Source organism: Stegostoma tigrinum, chromosome 8 (genome assembly GCF_030684315.1).
Source record: "Stegostoma tigrinum isolate sSteTig4 chromosome 8, sSteTig4.hap1, whole genome shotgun sequence".
NCBI lineage: Eukaryota > Metazoa > Chordata > Chondrichthyes > Orectolobiformes > Stegostomatidae > Stegostoma > Stegostoma tigrinum.
The window spans coordinates 17435324-17459829 of NC_081361.1; the positions used below are offsets into that span (position 1 = coordinate 17435324).

Genomic DNA, 24506 nt, shown 5'->3' on the forward strand with positions numbered 1-24506 from the left:
ACACTATAACAAAAATGTCTTTGTAATTATTGCTAAATTCAATACAAATTTTCTCCAATTGTGGTAACACTATTATGTCACAATGTAAAATCTGCCTTTAGTGCCCTTTACTCCCTTCCTCAGCACCAAGTGTATGCCCACTCCTCCAGACACTGCAGTAATCAGCATAATTTATAAGTAGGGCATTTCACAATTATTGTGAGAGTTTTTGATCAGCTATGGTCACCAAGTTGGAGTTGATACCAAACCAAGACAGACCACCTGCCAAAGGGAGCATTTTCTTTTCAGTTTTGGTCTGCAAGATCTACATTAGAAATAAAGCAATTTCACAACCACATCAGTTAGGTCAGATTTCATTAATACGCATCTTTAATGGTTTTCTGAAGATAGTGCACAAAAAAACCTCAAGTGGTTAAAAATAAATTGAAATTCTTACTCAAAAAATATCATTCAAATCTTGGCACCTTATTTTCAATGATTTTCCCATTTACCAGGAAAGGTGGAGAAAAGGAATTCATCAGTTCCCATTCGCAAACTGGAATGCTCCAATCTGTTGCCAGGATTTGCAGTAAACTACCATTTGTGAAGAGGGTTTAAAATGACAATAAAAAGGAGTGAAGTGACATTGTCCAACGTTATCCGAGTAAGTGGTGACTATGATAATTGCAGTTAATACTTCCTTCACACCCTTGGCCAGCAGTGGAATGTGACCTGACTCCATGTAGAGAGCTGGGTCTGCAAAGAACAAAGAACTTAACAAAATTTCATCTAGCAACTCATTTAGTAAATTCAATCAAAATTCTCCAAAATTGGGAAATTAATCCCAAGAGGCAGTCATACACGAGAATGAAATAAATCACTTCAACCCTCGATTGCTTTGGGGAGTGAAAAAGTATTTTGCACAATCGAAAGCATTCCTATTCATTAGCTCCTCCAAAATTATCCTTTCAACCTGCTAAATAATCCTCAGCAACAAAAATCTGAAAGCACCTGGTTGACAAAGTTTCTTTCATGTACATTAGGATTAAAAAAAACTGGCACCAACAGGTCCACCTCCTTTGGAAGTTAACTATTATGTGACTGTTGTGGGATCACTATCACAGGATCTGGGCCTCAGCCTTGAAGTAAACAGATATCAAAAGAAGCAATTTCATTTCGAGGATTCTAGTTGATCCCAGAATCAGAGATGTAACGTATTTCTGCATTACCAATATAGCATTTTAAAAGTCATGTGAATTCTTCTCAAGAGTATGGAAATACCAACAATGGAGGTTTTGTGCCTGCAGGGGTGTTTAATGGGTTAATTTCCCAGGTGGAGTAATTAGATATATTTACCCCAGAAGGGAAGCAAACCCAATAAATCACCATTACTCATATCAAATGAACTATTTTCAAATATCTACTTACATGCCAAGTAACCATTCAGAATTATTTTAAAAGCAACGCCTTCCTATGCCAAGAGTTAAAGCAATAGTTACAAATCCTTACAATGTATTGCAAGAAAACATACTAGACTACCCTTAGCTGTTGATGAGCCACAGCATTTGTTGTTTATTTTATTAAATTGCTTTCAATTGCAGAACAACATTGCATGCTCATGCAATAATAAGACATCAAAGCTCATCCTACTGCTGTTCTTCCAACATAAAAGTTAGTTATAATAGGGAAAGTAAATTATTTTCATTTCACACTTTGGAAATCAAGAATCAGCCAAATTTTTCATATAAATTGCAAAGGCCAAATATAAGAAATAATATGTACTAAAGTCCAAAACTGGTAGTTTCTCAACTCACCTGACTGTTGATTTCAGCTTTTTGTTGGAGCAACATGCCAACCAGATCTTTATGTCCTCGATCACACGCCCAATGTAGCAGGGCTCTTCCCTATATGAAGGGATTTAAAGGGAGGTATTTAGTGTTAGTAAAAGTTTATTTATAGCCATTCAATTATCAAGTCAGCACAAAATCATAACTCCGGAACAACAAAAACCAAAGTGCCAGCATTGATCAGAGATTTTAAAAAAATAGAACATAGAACAGTACAGCACAGTACAGGCCCTTCAGCTCATGACGTTGTGCCAACCTATTATCCTACTAAGATCAATTTACCCTGCATACCCTACATTTTACTATCCTCCATATGCCTATCCAAGAGTCACTTAAAAGTCTCTAAAGTATCTGACTCCACTACCACTGCTGGCAGTGCCTTCCACACTCCCACCACTCTATGTGAAGAATTTTCCCTATACTTTCCTACAATCAGCTTAAAATTATGCCGTCTTGTAACAGTCATTTCTGCCCTGGGACAAGGTCTCTGACTATCCACTCTATGCTTCTCATCACGTTAACTTTTGCAAGGATTTGTTCATAGTGTTCTAGACAATGCCATATTCGTCCCACTTAAAATGATTAATGTGGCTTTGGAATTCACAGACACACTTAAGTCACAAAGCTAAATTCTCAGAGCTCATTGGAACATGAATTTTTAGACTGGTGTGGTCAACAGCACAATATTCCAAAATGTAACGCAGCGCAGTGAACAAACTTGCTGAACATTTTGATGAAAAATTGGATCTTGAAAGTTTAAATACATCTTTCCTCTTTTCATCATTTTGAAACATGTACAGAGCTGATGGGCAACATTATTAATTCTCTGCAATGGTTTCATGTACTTTAACATAAATCACAAGTATACCAATGAGATACGAAGTGGTAATCTTGACAATCCTGTCAAAAGTGTGAAGGGGATAACAAAGTGTGGAGCTGGATGAACACAGCAGGCCAAGCAGCATCTTAGGAGCACAAAAGCTGATGTCAGCTTTTGCGCTCCTAAGATGTTGCTTGGCCTGCTGTGTTCATCCAGCTCCACACTTTGTTATTTTGGATTCTCCAGTATCTGCAGTTCCCATCATCTCTGATCACAAAAAAGTGTGAAGGGGAATTAGTTGGTGAGTTTTTATTTTAAATTCATGCTGCAAAGTGCACTGCAGCAACTCAGTCAGGCTCCTTTCACAGGACCTTCTCAACACATGATATCTACGACCTAGAAAAACAAGGACAGCAGATACTTGGGAATTCCTCCAGTTGCAAGTTCCCTTAAAGCCGCACAGCATCCTGACTTGGAACTTCATTCTGCCTGGGTTGAAATTCTTTTAAAAATTCATTTGCGGGATAAGGGTATCTCCAGCCAGCATTTATTGTCCATCCCTCATTGCCCAGAGGATAGTTATGAGCCAACTACAATTCTGTAGGTCTGGAGTCACATGTAGGCCAGACCAGGTAAGGATGACTAATGTCCTTTAGGGAAGGCAATCTACGAGCTAGAAGGGTTCTTTTGACAATCAGTATTTGGATTCATGGCCATCATTAGACTTTTAATTCCAGATTTTTGTTATTATTGAAATTCTTTATTTCCTTTGCTGGTGGGTTGTAGATACACCCATTGTGTTATGAAAAGCAGCCATTCACGCAGGTACCAGGCCTTCAAGGGAAATTAGGCGTGAGCAACAGATGTTGGCCGAGCCAACAATATGCACATCCTATGAAAAAGTGCATTGAAAAATGAAGATGAACTCCAATATACAACAGACTCGATCCTGTATATGATTTCAGGATCAATTAGCGACAAGGTTGAAGTGGAATACTCGCATAGGTACTTCATTTAACACATTTCAACTTATACTACTGCATTCGAGCCACAAAGTGGTATGAAGCAGCCACCAAACCAAGCTATTAAATCACCTACCATCACAGTCCAACAGCAATATTGCCATGCACAGGCATTGAGGGGGGCACAGGCTATTTCGGACTAAAAAGAGGGCATCAGTCCAAACCACTCATCTTAACTGATGGTGTCAAGAATAGTAGTGTGCTCAGATAAGCAAACAGGGTCAGCTACATAGTAAATAATATAAGAGAAGAAATGAAAGAAAATTAGTATGGAGTGTCATTCTCAAAAATAAATCAATTGTCTCTGGAATGGGCTCCAAAATTTAACCAAAGAATATTTTCTGAAATGTGTCAAATACAGTGTGTCGGAGATACAAATGAATTCATCTGGCGAGATATCGGAAATATAAAGAAGTTATATTCACACTCCCAAGACATTTCACAACATTTCAGAACCAATCAATTATTTTTGAACAGCAATCGCTGCTATACTGTACAGGGTAATCAACCAAGTCAACCAATTAATACCCCTTCAGAGTTCTTCCTTCCATCAGCAAAGCAATGGATGGAGTTACCAACAGAGCCACCAAGTGATGTTTACTCACCAATGGTCAATTTAGATACTGCTGTGACTATTCAGTTCCAGTGCACATTAAAGCCTTACTCCAAATATAAACAAAGAGCTGAATTTTAGAGATGAAATCAATGACATCAAGGCATTATTTGACTGAATGTTACAGCCAAAATCCATGAATATATTTTAAATGTTGTTTGTAATTTCACTTTGCCAACATGAACTAAGGCAAATTGGCTAAGTCTATGGATCAAGTTGCACAGCTAGAGACCAGTTTTTAAGAGAAAGGGGCTGAAAAATTGGAATGAACAACAAGTTGTGATAAAGCCCATCAGCAAATCAGTTACATTTTAACTGTACAGCAAAGGTTGAACTTGGTCAAATTTATAATAAGCATAAGGTGACATATCTGGTTAGGTCTAATAGCACAAGGTGATTACATTGTACAAATCAGAAGGAAAAACAAGACTCAGACATAGCAGCCATCTCACCAATGACATTAGAGACCATGTTGACTTTCTCCACAGAACAGCTAACCTGTTTCACTCTCAAAATCTGGCAGTCCCATCAGCAAGTTCTGTCCGGCTACTTTTATTCCATAAAAGCTGACAAATCTATGTGTTGTGAAATGGTCTTCAAAATGTTCATTTCGTCTGTTAAATGTACATAATTACCTTAGAAACTAGCTAGATGTTCTATTTGGATGTGACTGAATTCATCTGTCACTCACTCACAAATCGCCCCATGATTGGGACATCTTCCTGCTTAAACAAAAGTCAAATGACCTATGCATATCAAAACTCAGGTTAATCCAATATTGCATAAGCATAAATATTAGTTTGCGATAAAGAAGCTTTAATTGCTCTTTGGAGATCATATATTTGCCTGAGGTTAACAAGGAATTTCAATACCACAGCACGATGCTAATTCAAGCAGTAGCTGAAATTACATCAAAGGGTAAAAGAGTTGTCATGGTTGAAAAGATAGATATTTGATCAGCGTATTCAAAAGACCCCGGCTGGATTCTGAGTGTCTCAATCCATGAATGTGTAAAGACTTCAGCTATTCAAGTGTGCGGCAAATTTTATTCTTTTTAACAAGGGAGGAGCAGAACATGAAGATGTTCAAACTGGTAGTATTAGTTTGCAATGATTTGTTTCAATCAGATGCTGCCCTCTACTGCTCATGTCCAGTGAACCCCAGCCAAAATAACCTAAAGTGTTCCCTGCTTGTCAAATCTCACAACAGTCAAATTATGAGACACTTGCAGACTCTGTGAAGCAATTAGTGATCTTAAGCTATTGTTTTATCGTAATTATAGTGCACTGACCAACACTGCTGTTATTGGCTATGATGGTTGGACCGTACTATCCATTGTTGTCAAGTGGAGAAGGCTATGCACAACTTGTACTCAAAAATGGCTACTGGGATCCAGCGACATTTTCTGGTAAAAAGGGAGCATTTGATGATGGCTCCACTTCACTCTTGACATAGCACAATTACTGGCACGTCAACAAGTTCTTCCGAAAAGTAACTACAGTCCAAAGTACTTTCTTTTCAGAACATGGATTAAGTTGGCTCAAAAGATTAGAGATGAAATTTGAAAAACTCAAATATTAAAGGCATGATTTGTAAGCTGGGTTTTGCTCTTCACAGGTACAAGCACAGGCATGCGTAAGTACATATGCGCCTGGTTTCTATCACTGGTACACTCAATACAATCAACAGAAGTAAACTGTTTGCATTATTTAGTAACAAAACTAGCAACACAATCTTCACAGTATTGGCACTTGTTTCATTAATTGCAATTCTCAAATCACTTACTTGATTACAGAAATTGACCATAACAGACTTAAAACAAAAAATAAATTTAGATCTTGTTTCAATCATGAAGCAAATAAACTGAGTAAAATATCTTCAACCTAAGATTATATTTCAGCTCTTTTTTTCATTAATGCTTCACTGGGTGACTCCCTACAGGTACAAATATCAAAGGAAGGTCAGTGCTGGTGGAGCAGCTCAAAGCAGTACCGTGGCCATCCATATCAGACCATTAGCAACATACTGAAAACCTGTCCTGAGATCTATTGCTGGTGGCATTACATTTTGACTCTGTGCCAACTGTAGTAGCGAATGAATTGTTAATGAACTTCAATATCAAACTGTAACTGCTTCTCCAGACATACGAATAATGTGTAAATTCAGTGCAGAAATAGATTTTGTCCTTTCTATACTGTAACTGTACCCAGCAGCAGAGAAAGTATATTTTATTACACCAAATGTATAGGAACAAACTTCTGCTACTCAACACCTCGATGTATGATGTGAATTTCTATTAAATGAACAAACCATTTTGAGAATTTAAATATTCTTGCAAAGCAAGTACTCAATGTTGAATAAAAATGAACAATTTGTCCAACATATCCAATGGAGCAAGGCTAATGCCTTGGAAAACATACCTCCTCATCCTTCAAGTTAACATCCACACTCTTGGATACAAGGGCTTTTAAAATATGATCAATATTGTTCTCTCTACAATGATCAAATATGGTTTTGTCTTCGTCCCTGTAAAAGATGAAATATTTTCACACCAGTTACAATGAAGCTCAAAAGGAACCGCAAAATGGATATAAAAGTATTGAGGTGAAACACAGCCATCTTCTCATTTAGTTGTCTAAACAATGAAGGCATTTAATTCCCATTTTTTCCCAATGAATCCAAATTTTCACCTGATTTTCAGTCTCTGCTTCCTAAATGTTCCACAAAATTTGAGTCAAATGGACTTATAAGGCACCTAACTTCTCTGCACATCATTAAAATAAAACAAAGAACTGTGGAATAAAATAAAGAGCTGAGGATGCCGGAAATCTGAAACAAAAGCAGGAACTGCCTTAGAAACTCAACAGATCTGGCAGCTTCTGTAAAGAAAAAATGTTTTAAGTTCAGTGACCCTTCTTCAGAACATTCTGAAGCTTCCAATGACGTGTCATTTTTTTCCCTTGTTCTGCAGTCAAAAGTTTTAGTTCCTGGTTCAACAGTTAACCATTAAAATGGGGAGGCAGTTGACATGTGAATTTTGTCTGTCGTTTTACACAAACTTAAGATCCTTTCATCCGTTTACAGCTGCCTTTATGTTGTCTAAAATAAGAAATGGCACATCAAGTCGGGGCTTCAAGATGTGCCACAGATTGGTAGGACCCAAGACAATACCAAGACCATCATGAACCAAATTTATAACCTTAATATGATACACTGGCAGGAAGTGCATTGTCTAAAGAACAATGGCTAGAAGCAGTCACATTTTTTCCCCATTTGCTTTTGGGATATTTACTGCACCTAGTGACCCTAAGAGGGCAGGGAGCTAAAAAGAATTATGAATTAATTTGTCAGATCTTGCAGAGGTCACTAAAATTCAGTCACGTAAAATGGGACAGGAGTGAGCTGCTTGGTTTCATTCCCTCAGAGTTAACGAAGAAACCAAGGGCACTGTTGCTAAGTTTGCAGACAACACAAACATAGCAGAGGGATAGTTAGAGTGACAAGGGGGGGCCAAGCTACAGAAGGACTTGGGCAGGCTAGGAGAGTGGGCACAGAAGTGGTGGATGGAATACATAGTGGGCAAAGTATGAAGTTATGCACTTTGGTAGGAACAGTAGAGGTGTAAACTATGTTCTAAATGGGTAAAGGCTTCAGAAATGTAAAGCACAAAGGAACTTAGGAGCCCTAGTTTACACTTCTCTTAAAGTTAACATCCAGATTCAGTTGCAATGTTGGCATTCATTCCAAGACAGCTAGAGTACAAGACCAGAGAGGTCGTATGAGGCTCTAGTCAGACCACATTTGGAACGTTGAGAGCAGTTTTGGATCCTGTATCTCAGGATGGATACGTTGGCCTATGAGGGGAATGAAGAGCTTACTATATGAGATACATCAGAGGACACTGGATATGTACTTGAACTTGAAGGAGTTTAGAACGATGCTTGGGCGGGGGGAAGGTTTCTGATTGAAACTTACAAAACACTGAAGGGCCTGGACAGAGTCAGCATGGAGAAGCTGTTTCTGTGAGTAGGAAAGACTAGGACCAAGGGCACAGCCTCAGAATTTAGATCAGAGATGAGGAGGAATTTCTTCAGCTGGAGGGTAGTGAATCTGTGAAATTCATTGCTGCAGAGGGCTGTGAAGACTAAGTCACTGAGCGTGTTTAAGACAGAGATAGATTGACTCATGATTTGTAGAGAGATCAAAAGTTACAGGGAGAAGGCAGGGGAATGGGGCTGAGAAACAGATCAGCCAAGTCTGAACAGCAGAACGAAATTATCAGGCCAAATAACCTAATGCTGCTCATATATCTTCTGGTCTTAACCACCTCCAACAATCTAGAAAATTTCTTGATCATGCTTTTCCATGGAGTACTAGTGGCAAGTTCCTAGATTTATTAAATTCAATTTAAAAATTTATCATGGTAAGGATCCAAACACTCACTAAAGTACTGTTATACCCTTCACATGAATCACATAGTGGGCTACTGTCACAAAAATATTTTAATGTGCTATTTTACATTTCAATTTCTGGTGCCTTCAATCAATACCGGTTTATAGTGTTGCCAGATAGTCGACTGATTGTTGGGGATGGATGGATTTGGAGACCTCTTCAAGGAATTGAGAAAGTCTGGCATTAACCTGTTGCTGTATTACCTACAATGGAATTAAATAAACTGAACACATTGCTTCAAATTTTGGTATTTAATATAACTAATCCATACAATGGTGTGAGAAATGGAATTTGACCTCAATTAGTAGATTGCTGCAATGCAACTTTTCAAAGTGCTCTATTTCCTATTTGAGTTCTTCCTTAATGTCACATGCTTCACAATACATCACACAATTGATTTTCTTTAAAATTCTTTTTCACAAACTAAGTTGCAATGTGCATAGATTTCTCTATTTGGGACCACAGTTACATATATTTTGTTATGTTTCAATGGGAACATATAAATACTATACTGTAAAAATATCCAAACTCTGATCCTGTAATGTGACAGGGTTGCAGAGACTTTTGGAAAGCAACCTGTAACTGAATAGAATACACGCAACTGTATACATGCAGCATTGTATTACTGGAAAATATTTAAGTGAAAAAGATCTATCGATGTTGTAATGAAATACTAGAGTAAACAAGAGACTCAACTTGCTACCAACATAATGCTGCTGAAAGATGACACATGAGTGGAGCATGTTCAAGAGTAAGTCCACGTGGGATTCCTGCAACAGTTATTGTTTATATTGAGATGTCCTCTGGGAGAAATTTTCACTTAATCTATAATTATCTTTGCACTTTAATCACTTCCCTACTTCAGAGGGTGCAGTGCACAAGCTGCAAGAAAGCTCATTAACTCAGTACATCTCTTCTCCCCTGTCACCGCCACTGTTTAATTGCAATGTGCGACTATTATCTGTTGCCACAACTGTGATATTTTTCATAATAAAAGTGGAGGGGGGTGTCGTGGGTCTCGGAGGCACCAGCCGCAGCCAATTCACAGATTTTTAATTATTTTGTGGCCAGATGCTTCTTGCAAGCTGAATAAATTGGTAACTAAGCTTATTCCCTCTTGCGCCCAGATGTCAAGTCCTGGAAAAGGGGTGGGAGGGGCAGAGGAGCACAGCGGAGTTTGACATTCTGTATAATGTATGAATAGCTCTCGACCCTGATGATAAATCAGGATTATCTGCTAGCAGTTCATCTGTCTACCACGGTCACTAGTCAGCCCATCAACAAGACGCAGTGGGCATTAGTCTTAGAGCCCACATGTCTGCAGGTGTCACTGGTAAAATAGCAAGATATCCCGTTAAGTTACAAAACATTTAGCAGTCATAAGACAGTGGAAAGATTAAAGGCTTGAGGAGTTTAAAACTTTGGCCTTTTCACATGCCAACACCGATATCAGGGTTCCAAGTATATTAGCGCACAAAATTAGATAAGAATTTAATGCTGTGGGGAGACATCATTTGTTCTTTACCCTATATTTTGATACATTAAGGAACATATATTTCTCTTCCATAGCATACCAGAAGGGGCCACATGCATTACTGCAAGTATACATAATAGCAGTTCCTACCTTATTTTATTTTAAATATTTTCAAGAGATAGTTAAAGTAGCAGTCACCCAAATAGAAATTTTCACTATAGAACAGTGCAGCACAGTTTACTGAGAGATAAGCCCTTTGACCCAATTGTTCAATGTCTGTATTTATGCTTCAGAAAAAATTCCTCCCACCTATATCATCTAACCACATCAGCATATCATTCTATTCTTCTCTTGTATGTACTTAGCTTACTTCCCTTAAAGAGGTTCATGCCACTCATAGCAACTACTTAATTATATCAGAACAAACACTTTCATAAGTTAAAGTGATCATTCACATCACCTCTCAATACTCTCTCTCTTAAAGGGCTCTGGCTGAGAAGTCTTTCCAAATTGTTGTATCCACTCAGTTTTTCCATCATCCTCGTAAATACTTTTGCACTCTCCAGTGAGCAATAATTGTTTTTGCAATATGGAGACTAGAATTGCATGATGCACAAAGTGTTGTCTAAACAGGATTCAGAACAATTTTATTGTAAAACTCTCCAAGTCATGCTCTATAATTCTGTCAAACACTTTCATTGCACTCTCCCTCAACAATTTTCTGGATCGTCTTTTCCCTCTAACAGTATTGACACCTTGCTGTGATGCACCACCTCTGCCACTGTTCCAAGATTATTTTTCTTCATCCTACAACCCTGACATTCAATGACAGAAGGCTCCAAGTGAAGGCATCCCTCAGCCTTGCCTAAAGTTCTCATTTTGCATTTCAAATAGAGACTGCTGGAAAGGAATCACGAGCTCAGTATTTAACCAATTTTCCTCTAATAGATTGAACTTAGGTCAATTTCAGTCCTCCCTCTTTAACTCTTAGCTGAGACCAGCTCATCCAGCACCTACATTTGGTGAAACATGTGACCCCCTACCTCTGAGCCGGAAGTCCTGAGTCAAGTCCCAATTGCTCAGGAGATATGTCATATCGCCTCTGAGCAGGGTGATTACAAAAACATCTAAAACGTGAGCATTTGCACAGCTCAGCAGTTCACTGAATAAACTCAATGGAACATTGGAATAACCATGTAGCGGTTTCACATCACCAGGTAGATGGTTACTGGTCACTCATGCCAGTAGAATGATTGTGATAAAGCAATAATAATGTCCATCACCAAACAAAACATTGTTTTGTAAACTCGTTTATAAGGTTTCCTGTAGCACCACAATCCCTCCTCATGTTCACTGTTTAGATCATAACAACAGAACCTTCAAAACTTTCATTTGGTGGTGAGGCTATCTTTTAACCATTAAACTGTCTCTGGCTCACAGGGTATAATTATTATTAGTTTGATAATATTAACATGTGCTGTGCAGGTAGTAGGATGCTTGGAACGAGATTCCAAAATTTAAAGAAAACTTAAAAACATTGAAAAGCTAAGAACACTTTACCAACCTCAGACCATGAACAATGCTCTACATTTTGATTTCTTATTCCTCCTCCTCCTCCTCCTCCTACACCACACCACACCTCCATCAGGGTATCGTTTGCATGGATTTTCTATCAGCAAAGCTAACCCATGTTCTGCTATTAAACAGACCATTAATACATTTAATACCAATCCTTCTCCTTTTGCCTTTTTCTATTGAAACCCTCAGAACCTATTTCACTCACTACTCCTTTCCCTTTGTCAGCATAAAAACATTATTTTCTAACATTTGTTCAGTTTCAAATATTGGACTTGAAATATCCACCCTGTTTTTCTCTCCACTGGTGCTGTAGATCTGTCAGTTTCTTCAATGTTTTCTATTCTCACAATGAACAATGAGTCAGACCATCTTTCTTCTTTTCCACAATAAACTTCAAACATGCCATGCAGTGGTTGCTATCACTGAAATGCTTCCTCACTGTCACTGCAAACACCTGCCCGGTTTAATTCCCCATGATTAGGTCCAACGCTGCACCAACCCTTGTAGGGCCACCTACATGTTGACATAAAAAGTTCTTCTGCACACATTTCAAGAAATCTGTGAACTCTGAACGCTTCATACAATTATTATCCCAATTCATATTGGGGTAATTGAAATCCTTAATTACGCTATTGTTAAGTCTACACATCTTCATGAATTGACTACATATCTGCTCCTCAACTGCCTGTAAAACACTTCCAATAGTGTGACTGCTCTCTTTTTATTCCTAAGTTTACTTACAAAGTCTCATTTTATGACCTTTCCAAAATAGTAGCCCTTCTTACAGCAGAAACTGACTCCTTAACTAATAATTTGACAGTGCCTCAATTTCTGCACTTTTCCCTGAGCTGCCTAAAGATCTTATACCTCAGAATGTTAAGTTGCCAGTCTCGTCCCTCCCTCCACCACACCTCTGATTGCAACAACATCATAATTCCATGTGTCAACCTACATTCTTTAACTCATCTGTCTTATCTCTAATACTCCTGGTATTAAAGTAGACACAATCCAGCCTCAGCTTAGTCACTTCAGACACATCACACTCAGTTTGGATTTTGTGAGGGGGGGGGGGGTGCAAGCGGCTACAAGACTTATCTAGTTTGAATCTATGATAAGAAACCTACAGCGGTTCTCATGGAACCTTGTTGCAGAAAGCAGTTCGGGTTAACTTGCAAAACTGCAGTAAGGTAGTTGTGTATCTGCCAGCAACACAACAAAGGAACTGACAAGAACTATCATTAATTACTGTAGTATAGCTTCTGGGTTAGTCCCAAAAGATAAAAAATGTACTTTTTAGATTATTGTTAAGTAGAACGAAATTCTTGTGGTGGAAGTCAAAATTATATTTGAGTTCGTAGCATAACAAATACAAACTATGGATTGAACTTAATAGTGCTTGTTTTGTTTAATTCTGACATATAAAGATGTCTGAGATAATAAAGTGTGAAGCTGGATGAACACAGCAGGCCAAGCAGCATCTCAGGAGCACAAAAGCTGACGTTTCGGGCCTAGACCCTTCATTAGAGAGGGGGATGGGGTGAGGGTTCTGGAATAAATAGGGAGAGAGGGGGAGGCGGACCAAAGATGGAGAGAAAAGAAGATAGGTGAAGAGGAGAGTATAGGTGGGGAGGTAGGGAAGGGATAGGTCAGTCCAGAGAAGACGGACAGGTCAAGGAGGTGGGATGAGGTTAGTAGGTAGGAAATAGAGGTGCGGCTTGGGGTGGGAGGAAGGGGTGGAGGAAGATGTCTGGCCTGGTTTAAAACATGAAATCTCCTTAAACAATTGTATCTGTTGATTGTTGGATGTTAAAGATCTTTTAAAAACATCTTTGCCAGTTGCGAACAGTGAAAATGATCAGATGTTAGTGTCTTTCCTTTTCTTTGCAATGTAATTTTATTTTTAGTGGTTGAATTATATCAATTGTACACACGGTTTTTGCTAGGGTACTATTTGTGAGATGGAGGAGAAATGTAGCTTTTCAAATTTATCGTAACACTGTCAATGATGGCTATACTTCGCAATAGCAAAAGTGAAAAACAACAGATACTGGGGTTCTGAAATAAAAATGGCAAAAACCAGAGAAACCCAACAGATCTGGTAGTAACTGTGGAAACAGAAATAAAGTTAACATTTCAGATCTGGTATGACACTTCTTCAGTTCCTTTGTCGCACTTGCTAATGACTGGTTCACTACTGCACTTATCAGCAGCAAATATAGAGGAGAACCAACCTATGACTGGAGTAGCAGCTCCTGATCAATACTGCTTAGGGGGATGAGTTTTCTCCAGTTGTTCACCCCTACAACTCAGTTTTCTCACATATTTTGAGGCAGAATCAACCACCACCCTTTTGTATTTTCATCACTAGAACTGAGTCAGTTTCAAGCTTCCAGATCCAGAATACAAATGATAAAAAGAGCCAACATAGTCCTACTAAACCTACCTTCCTCATATGCCTTACTACCTTTGAGTAAAAATGTCAATTTACACTAATTTTGCATTACTCTTACCTCCCTGCTGTTACACTAATAAGGTCCAAAAACATGATGGTTCACTTTACTCCCAACGGTATGGGCTGAATAAAAAGTCAGATTCCACAATATAATTATTCAGTGTGCTAACTTACTCCTCTGCCTAATTCCCCAACAGATGTCATTACAGTGTCTGCAGTGACTCTCTATATTTTACTTTGTCTCTCAGATGGTGCAGCAGAAATTGAATCTCGCCATGTGGGGAAATCACAAGTGCAAACATGTGCGCCACCATCATGGCATCGTGCAATGGGAGCTCTACAGCTCTATGTGATCAAGTATTCATCATTAACATTTCAGCTTCATTCAACATTAACACTTTCTAAAAGAAAAACATTTTTAAATTCAATATTATGAACTTAAAAGTCCTCACCTGAAACAACTGACGTAATTGTCTGAAAATTGTTCAGTTTAAACAGCCTTTAATTTTTTCTCAGGACACAATCATAATGATATGAAGTACAATTTTTAAACTGTCTACATATCTCCGCTGGTAAGAAACGTAATGGCTTATTCATTCAAAATTTATTTTTCCAACAAGCAAGTCCATTTAGTTGTAGGTTATTGAGCTGAGCTGCGTGCAGTTAGCTTCAGGTGGGGAAGGATTAACTCTACTCAAGCAATAAAATTAAAAGGCTACAATCCTCCTCCTCACAAATAGCACACAAGGAGAAACTATGTACAATTGACACAATACAACCTCTAAAATTAAAACTACATTGCAAAGAAAAAGAAAGACACTAACATCGGATTACTTAGATGTGTAAATGCGCACACCAATCTAGGGAATGAGTAAAGTTGATCAACAGCTTCAAAAACAACCTTGAAGTCAGGTGTTATGATGGGAGAAGCCAAGGGCCAAGATGAAGTAAAGTAAAAACACGTCAACTGTGGTTTAGATAAAGAAATTGGACAAATATAAAACAAAATATATGCAGAACTTCGGAAAAAGAGCATCATAATGGGACTAACTGGACAATTGTTTTAAAGATCCAGCTTGACATTGATGGATTCAGCGATCTCTTTCTGTGATGTACAATTTCATGATCATACGATTCCAACTCCAGCTATAATTTTACTCAGTATGCTATCACCATCATTTCTACTGCCACGAGTTGAGTGAGGGTGAGCAGATCCTAATGTGTAGAGAAGCAGATTTGGCAGCAGTGAGTCTCGTAAATGGGCATATATTCACCCAGGGTCAAAACTTAACGTGCAGCAAACTTAAACTCACAACCCCTCCACACCCAACCCCTCAAGCTATTCCAAACACATTGATTTTTGGCATTATTTTTTGGTGCAGATTATGGCGTTGTGCACTCACGTAAACATCTGCCTTTCAAATCAAAAGTAAAGTAAACCTAGAAGATCAATGCATTATAATATGAAAACAAAAGTCATAAAACTAATGATAACAAGGTGTAGAGCTGGACGAACACAGCAGGCCAAGCAGCATCAGAGGAGCAGGAAAGCCGACGTTTCGGGTCTAGACCCGTCTTTAGAAAATGAAGAAGGGTCTAGACCCGAAACGAAGGGTCTAGACCCGAAACGTCAGCTTTCCTGCTCCTCTGATGCTGCTTGGCCTGCTGTATTCATTCAGCTCTACACCTTGTTATGTCAGATTCTCCAGCATCGGCAGTCGCCACAATCTCATAAAACTAATGGTTTTATTTCTCAAAACTATAAATCTGACTCTAAACGTGTTCATTTGTGAACTGAAGCCTGCAATGTCCTTACTCAACTGGCAGTAAATTCTACATACAGAAAACTGGCTCACTATTGTGACACCTCTGGGCTGGGCCCAGGTGGGGGATTAACCATTTGACACTGTAGAAATATAGCTATTCTCGGCAAACAATATTCACTAATAAGCATAGGGAGAAAAATAACAAATCAGAATCAAAACTAAACCTTGTTCTGGGGAAGCGTTAAACAAAATTATTGATTTCTCATTTCTCCTCTTAGATATTACAAATATGTTGTGCATTTCAAACACTTTTTGATTATAAAATCTTAAAATAGTAAAGAATATCTGTGGGAAGTGCACCCAACTCCAGCTCCTTGAAAACCGCGTTAGGGAACTGGAGCTGGAGTTGGATGAACTTCGGATCATTCGAGAGGCAGGGGGGGTTATTGAGAGGAGTTACAGGGAGGTAGTCGCTCCTCAGGTACAAGAAAAAGGCAGATGGGTTACGGTCAGGGGACGGAAAGAGAACCGGTAGGCAGTGCAGGGATCCCCTGTGGCCATTCTCCTCAACAACAAGTATACCCTTTTGGGTACTGTTCGGAGGGACGACTTACCAGGGGAAAGCAGTGGGGCACAGGTCTCTGACACAGAGTCTGTCCCTTTTGCTCAGAAGGGAAGGGGGAAGAGGAGCAGAGCAGTAGTCATTGGGGACTCCATAGTCAGGGGGACAGATAGGAGGTTCTGTGGGGACCAGACAGGCTCACGGTTGGTGTGTTGCTTCCCAGGTGCCAGGGTGCGTGATGTCTCTGATCGTGTTTTTGGGATCCTTAAGGGGGAAGGGGAGCAGCCCCAAGTCGTGGTCCACATAGGCACCAATGACAGAGGTAGGAAGGGAGATGGGGATTTAAGGCAGAAATTCAGGGAGCTAGGACGGAAGCTGAGAGCTAGGACGAACAGAGTTGTTGTCTCTGGTTTGTTGCCCGTGCCACGTGCTAGTGAGGCGAGGAATAGGGAGAGAGAGGAGTTGAACACGTGGCTACAGGGATGGTGCAAGAGGGAGGGTTTTGGATTCTTGGATAATCAGGGCTCTTTCTGGGGTAGGTGGGACCTCTACAAGCAAGATGGTCTTCATGTGAACCAGAGGGGTACCGATATCCTGGGGGGGAAATTTGCTAAGGCTATTCGGGTGGGTTTAAAATAATTCCGCAGGGGGATGGGCACCAACATTGTAGTTCGACTATAGAAAAGGTGGAGAGTAGGGTGGTCCGAAATAATGTTTCAGGGACACAAGATGGCACCGGCAAACAAGAAGTTGGTTTGAAGTGTGTCTACTTCAATGCCAGGAGCGTCTGGAATAAGGTTGGTGAACTTGTAGCATGGGTTAGTACCTGGGACTTCGATGTTGTGGCCATTTCGGAGACATGGATAGAGCAGGGACAGGAATGGTTGTTGCAGGTTCCGGGATTTAGATGTTTCAGTCAGAACAGAGAAGATGGTAAAGGGGCGGGGGAGATGTGGCATTGTTGGTCAAGGACAGTATTACAGTTGCAGAAAGGATGTTTGGGGACTCGCCAACTGAGGTAGCTTGGGCTGAGGTTAGAAACAGGAAAGGAGAGGTCACCCTGTTGGGAGTTTTCTATAGGCCTCCGAATAGTTCCAGAGATGTAGAGGAAAGGATAGCAAAGATGATTCTCGATAGGAGTGAGAGAGACAGGGTAATTGCCATGGGGGACCTCAACTTTCCAAATATTGACTGGGAATACGATAGTTCGAGTACGAAACATGGGTCAGTTTTTGTCCAGTGTGTGCAGGAGGGCTTCCTGACACAGTATGTAGATAGGCCAACAAGGGGCGAAGCCACATTAGATTTGGTACTGGGTAATGAGACTGGCCAGGTGTTAGATTTGGAAGTAGGTGAGCACTTTGGTGATAGCAATCACAATTCTGTTATGTTTACTTTAGTGATGGAAAGGGATAGGTGTATACCACTGGGCAAGAGTTATAGCTGGGGGAAAGGCAATTACGATGAGATTAGGCAAGATTTAGGGAGCATACGATGGGGAAGGAAACTGCAGGGGATGGGCACATTAGAAATGTGGAGCTTATTCAAGGAAAAGCTCCTGTGTGTCCTAGATAAATATGTACCTGTCAGGCAGGGAGGAAGCTGTAGAGCGTGGGAGCCGTGGTTTACGAAGGAGGTGGAATCTCTCGTCAAGAGGAAGAAGGCGGCTTATGTTAGGATGAGATGTGAAGGCTCAGTTAGGGCATTTGAGGGCTACGAGGTAAGCCAGGAAAGACCTAAAGAGAGAGCTCAGAACAGCCAGGAGGAGACATGAGAAGTTGTTGGCAGATAGGATCAGGGTAAACCCTAAGGCTTTCTACAGGTATTTAAGGAATAAAAGAATGACGAAAGTTAGATTAGGCCCAATCAAAAATAGTAGTGGTAAGATGTGTGTGGAGTCAGATGAGATAGGGGAAGCACTAAATGAATACTTTTCAACGGTATTCACTCTAGAAAACGAAAATGTTGTCGGGGAGAATACGGAGATACAGGCTACTAGACTAGGTGGGATTGAGGTTCACAAGGAAGAGGTATTAGAAATACTACAGAGGGTGAAGATAGGTAAGTCCCCTGGGCCGGATGGGATTTATTCTAGGATCCTCTGGGAAGGCAGGGAGGAGATTGCAGAGCCTTTGGCACGGTTTTGTGAAGGGAAGGTTGTGCCTCACAAACCTTATTGAGTTCTTTGAGAAGGTGACCAAACAGGTAGATGAGAGTAAACCGGTTGACGTGGTGTATATGGATTTCAGCAAGGCATTCGATAAGGTTCCCCACAGTAGGGTATTGTACAAAATGCGGAGGAATGGAATTGTGGGAGATATAGCAGTTTGGATCGGAAATTGGCATGCTGAAAGAAGACAGAGGGTGGTAGTTGATGGGAAATGTTCATCCTGGAGACCAGTTACTAGTGGTGTACCGCAAGGGTCGGCGTTGGGTCCACTGCTGTTTGTCATTTTTATAAATGACCTGGATGAGGGCGTAGAAGGATGGGTTAGTAAATTTGCAGACGACACTAAGGTCGGTGAAGTTGTGGATAGTGACGAAGGATGCTGTAGGTTGCAGAGAGACATAGATAAACCGCAGAGCTGGGCTGAGAGGTGGCAAATGGAGTTTAATGCAGACAAGTGTGAGGTGATGCACTTTGGTAGGAGTAACCGGAAGGCAAAGTACTGGGCTACTGGTAAGATTCTTAGCAGTGTAGATGAGCAGAGAGATCTCCATGTACACAGATCCTTGACAGTTGCCACCCAGGTTGACAGGGCTGTTAAGAAGGCATACAGTGTTTTAGCTTTTATTAATAGAGGGATTGAGTTCCGGAACCAAGAGGTTATGGTGAAGCTGTACAAAACTCTGGTGCGGCCGCACTTGGAGTATTGCGTACAGTTCTGGTCACCGCATTATAAGAAGGATGTGGAAGTTTTAGAAAGGGTGCAGAGGAGATTTACTAGGATGTTGCCTGGTATGGAGGGAAGATCTTACGAGGAAAGGCTGAGGGACTTGAGGCTGTTTTCATTAGAGAGAAGAAGGTTGAGAGGTGACTTAATTGAAACATATAAAATAATCAGAGGGTTAGATAGGGTGGATAGGCAGAGCCTTTTTCCTAGGATGGTGACGGCGAGCATGAGGGGACATAGCTTTAAATTGAGGGGTGAAAGATATCGGACAGATGTCAGAGGTAGTTTCTTTACTCAGAGAGTAGTAAGGGATTGGAATGCTTTGCCTGCAACGGCAGTAGATTCGCCAACTTTAGGTACATTTAAGTCGTCATCGAATAAGCATATGGACCTACGTGGAATAGTGTAGGTTAGATGAGCTTCAGATCGGTATGACAGGTCGGCACAACATCGAGGGCCGAAGGGCCTGTACTGTGCTGTAATGTTCTATGTTCTATAACAGAAATTACTGTAGGCCACAACAGAATTAACTCAAACGAAACAAAAACAGAAGTTGCTGAAAAAGCTTAGCAGCTCTGGCAGCATCTAAGCAGAAATATCAGAGTTAACGTTTCAGGTCAAGTGACCCTTCCTCAGAACATCATGCATTAGTTTTGGCTTTTATTAAATCTCAAACGACTTAGTTGACAGTCTGGCGTCTATTTTAATATTGGCATTCACACAATTAAAATAGCCTTTGATGTTTCTTAAATTGCCTACAAGCAACACCTCAAATAATCAAATATTTACCCAGTATTACCGACAAGTCATTCTTAGACTATTCTGTTGTTTCAACTGAACTGAAAATGTTTAAAGCTCCTGTGACCTCATGTTAGCTATCCAGTTGATACCTTGCAGTTACTTCAGCCTCCAATTCTCAGATTTAGTTGAAGGATTTTCTCCCTTGGCAAACAGGCCATTTCATAAGAATGCTAGGGAAATCACACACCTGTTGTCCACGAGTTCATCATTATACATGAGCATTTCTCTTTTTTCCCATACGTTTAGCATAATTAAGTCCACAATGCAAATAAGTTCAGCTTTAGCACAGCAACATTGATATGTCAGAGATAGTTCTTTTCCTAATTCTGGAGTCAAGTGGGATTCCACCTCTTCTTTATCCAGCTATTCAATTCAGCAGAGATACTGTTCAACAGTGATCACTGCAAGCACATGCCTAACCACTGAAAATAACAACAATTTCTGCATTCTCGATTTCAAGTCCTATGCTCTCCTGCCAGTATCAGAATAGTTTCTCTGTATCTACCCAATTAAACCTTCTTATTATTAGAAAGATCAAATTAGACCAGCCTCCAGCTTTCCAAACTCGAGGGAACACAGACTGCTTTCACTCTTTAAATCTTTCAGGTGAACCCAAGATGTATTTCTTAAATTGCTAATGAACCTTTCCTGAGGCATTGTGCCTGAAACCCAAATATCATACTCCAAACAGAGTTTGGCCAACCTTCTGTACAACTGAAGCACCATCATCCTCTCTTTTCAATTTCAACCCCCTTCAGATAAAGCTGTGCATTATATTAGTCTCTTTGGTCTGATACAACTCTCTTTAATTTCTAAAGGTGCCAAATGAACTTTGTTGCATTTATCTGAACAGATGGGACCCTTTTGATAAGGGCATTCATACAACATGTGAATCTGAACATCAACCTCAATAACTATTTTAAGTTTTCTGTCAACCCCTTTCAACGCTTTTTTAAACTCTTCATTTCACAGCTCTCCCAGTCCAATAGATTTCTACTTTTTCTCCCAGTTGTGGGCTCCTTTCTTGAGTCTATAAGCACCTCTTCTCATCTGTTGACCACAATTGCAGAACTACAAAAAAAAGGGAGTCTCTGCCCTTTTACCAGTCATGCACTAGCTTTGTATTACCCCAAATACTCTCAGTTATTGGACTGTAGGCTTACCCATTAACAATAAGGCCCAGTTTACTGTGGTCAAGTAATTCCTCATCTCTCTGAAGTGCACATTTAGCACATTTAAAATGATGGCACATGACTCTTCTTTCTACCTTTGAAAAGTAAACACCAAATTCATTCACATTATGGTCACCATTTACAAGGTGTTCCGTTAATATTAGACCGACAATTATTATATTTACTTATGTAAAAGTCATCTCAAAAGATTAACGCATGAATTTTGACCAAAATAAGAAAAGACCAACTCTCTTGGCCTGCCTTGAGCTTACAGAAGAACAGGTAGGGAAGCAGAATTGGAGCAGAAGGCTAAAACTCAGTTTTCTTGCTGTGGGTTCTAAGTTTTGCTCTTCAGTTCTCAGAAAGCTTCAGGCAGGTTGGCTTTCCCATGGTCAGGAACATTTTTTTTTGTTTCATCAGTACACCTTGAATACGCATTAAAAAAAATGTTAGCCCTCAGGAACTACATTCAAGGATGCAAACCTCTTGGGCAAATACAGGAAAGTCTGTGTCTTCACAAATTCAAATATTAATACAATGCTTTCACTTGAGAAGGTAAACCTCTTCCTCTGGGTTTCACTCGGTAAAAGCTTCGCCACTAACTTGGTCCCTTCATACTCAAGCTGTTCCTTTGAATAAACAGCATAAAGAGTGAGCCCTCACCAGTCAAGAGCTTTTGAGAAGTCTCATTTATGTACAATTCTGCTTGTAGACTATATCTTACTGTAAGGGCTGAAGGTTGACGAGGCCCACTACACTGCCCAAATGAAGCAGCCAAACTGATGGATGCCAGCAAACGCAACCAGTACAGGCAAATAACTGAGAAATGGGGCTCTGTTTACCAAGAGCACTCAGCTGAAAATGCGTACAGCAGAAAAGTTTCACAGGAAAGTGGCTGGATAGAAAGGAGTGGCAGGGAGCTGAACTTAAGAGGTATGGTTGTCAGAGATACTGAAATGATCCTAAGGAATGGAAGGAATCACCTTGATAAGTGGAAGGAGGACAAGGAAGGTTGGCCCTGGAGAGTTAGAGTGAGTAACCAAATGAGGCCATTAGGTGTACTGAGGCCAAATGAGCAGGTGCAGGGAATATGTAAGAGTGAGACCGAAAATGGGGATCTAGGTAGGAGTGGGATAGGGGAAACAGGAGGAATATCCGATGGAAATATGAAAGGACCAATAATGGAGGATGTGCCCCACCATACAGAGGTGGCACTAGGGCACGGTTTCACCCTATAAAAGCAGCCTGCTAAAGGCCCAAAACGGTAAATTACCGAAGCCAGATGGACGACCCGGTAGCGACCTAGGCACCAGAAACAATAATGGCACAAACAGCCCTGTTGACCGTGAAAGGCCTCCTTACTAACATTTTGGGGCTCGTGTCAAGATTAGGAGATCTGTTGTACATACTCATCAAGCAACAGTCTGACACCGTCTGGAAGGTATGATTTCATGAGCTGGACTATGCCCTACAAACCACCATCCTTGGAAATGTCCTGTCCTACTGGCAGGACAGACCAGCCAAGTTTGCGGCTCAGTGTAAACAGTCAGGAAGGAATTGCCCTGGGAGTCCTCAACATTGACTCCACACCCAATGAAGTCTCATGACTTTAGGTTAAACATGGACAAGGAAATATCCTGCTGATTACCATGTAGAATCCTCCATCAGCTGATGAATCAGTACTCCTCAATGTTGAACAATACTGAAAGAAGCACTGAAGGTGGGAAGGGCACAAAATGTACTCTGAATGGGGGATTTTAATGTCCACCGCCAACACTGGCTCGGCAGTACTACTGATCAACTGGTAGAGTGCGAAAGGACATTATTGCTAGACTGGGTCTAGAGCAGGACCAACAAGACGGAACACACGATGACATCCTTATCAATCTGCCGGCTGCAGATGCATCTGTCCATGACTGTATCATTAAGAGTGACCGTCGCATAGTCCTTGTGGAGACAAAGTCACGCCTTCACATTCACGCCTCCATTTTGTTGTGTGGCACTATAATTGTGCTAAACAGAGCAGACTTCAAATAGATCTAGTGACCCGTGACCCGTGACTGAGAATCCATAAGCTCTGTGGGCCATCAATAATAGCAGAATTGAACTCCAGCACAATTTGCAACCCATGGCCTGGCATATCCCCCACTCAACAATCAAGCCAGAGGATCAACTCTGCTTCAATAGAGAGGAGAGAAGCGATACCCACATACTATAGGTGAATGAAAAAACTATGTCAAGGTATCAAATGGAAAAAATACATCTCATTCCTGAGACTTTTTTTCATAGATCAGTACTTCCCTTCTAGAAGTCTGAGCAATTTAGTGAAGCTAACATGGCTGTTGGGTTAAGGTTCCGATGAAAGAATGCAGAGGAGGAACAGAAGGAATGAAGAACACCAACAGAACCAGAATCACAAAGCTCAGGGCCTGCAGCTGTGGACAAAGAAGCAGTGAACAAAAAGGGGACTCAGGTCTTCAGTGCTGTCAAGCAGTGTACCAAATGTGTTGTATCTACTTGCAGATGATGGAAGGCTGTGCCAGAGGCATTTTACATGACATCTGCTACCTCCAGCAGTCTCCACACAGCTTTGGAGGAAGTGCTACACCCATCATGCTGAAGGTCACAGCATTTCTACTGCCTGGACCAAATGGCACGAGCAATCCATTACTCATTAGACAAAGCCTTCAGAATAGCGACTGGTTGCTGAGTTTTACACTACCGAAATTAGTGGTGGGATAAGAACACAGAAGAGGGGAGATGAATTAGTCAGGGGACTCATCAATTGCGGAAGATCTATTTTACCCAGTTCCAGAAATGGCCAAGCATATGTGTTTTCTATATCAGACTTGAAATTGAAAACCAAAAAAAAAGATTTTTCTAATAAACTCAAAATTATACACTGATTATAAAATAAATTCACAGAAGGCAAAGAAGACACCACCTGTAACATGAAAATAAAAATGTTTGCCTGTCTAAATAATCCAAAAACACACAAACAGGTAAAGGGAGGAAAAAGGCTTTTTTTCTGCAGAAATCACTTTGGGAATAGCCACTTTTAACAAATAACGTTC

General features: G+C 40.4%; 1 protein-coding gene across 3 annotated transcripts in view; it reads right to left on the reverse strand.

Annotated features, from left to right (window-relative positions):
• LOC125456665 (acyl-CoA-binding domain-containing protein 6-like) overlaps positions 1 to 24506 on the reverse strand; it is a 190556-nt gene that overhangs the window by 115508 nt on the left and 50542 nt on the right. For 2 of the 3 annotated variants that reach the window (XM_048540016.2, XM_048540018.2), the window contains exons 5-6: positions 6702 to 6807; positions 1794 to 1883 (exon numbers count right to left, since the gene is read on the reverse strand). In XM_048540016.2, the coding sequence (XP_048395973.1) occupies positions 1794 to 1883; positions 6702 to 6807 (196 nt within the window). Of the gene's footprint in view, positions 1 to 485; positions 736 to 1793; positions 1884 to 6701; positions 6808 to 24506 lie in introns of those variants that run through there. The other variant, XM_048540017.2, reaches the window with a different exon arrangement.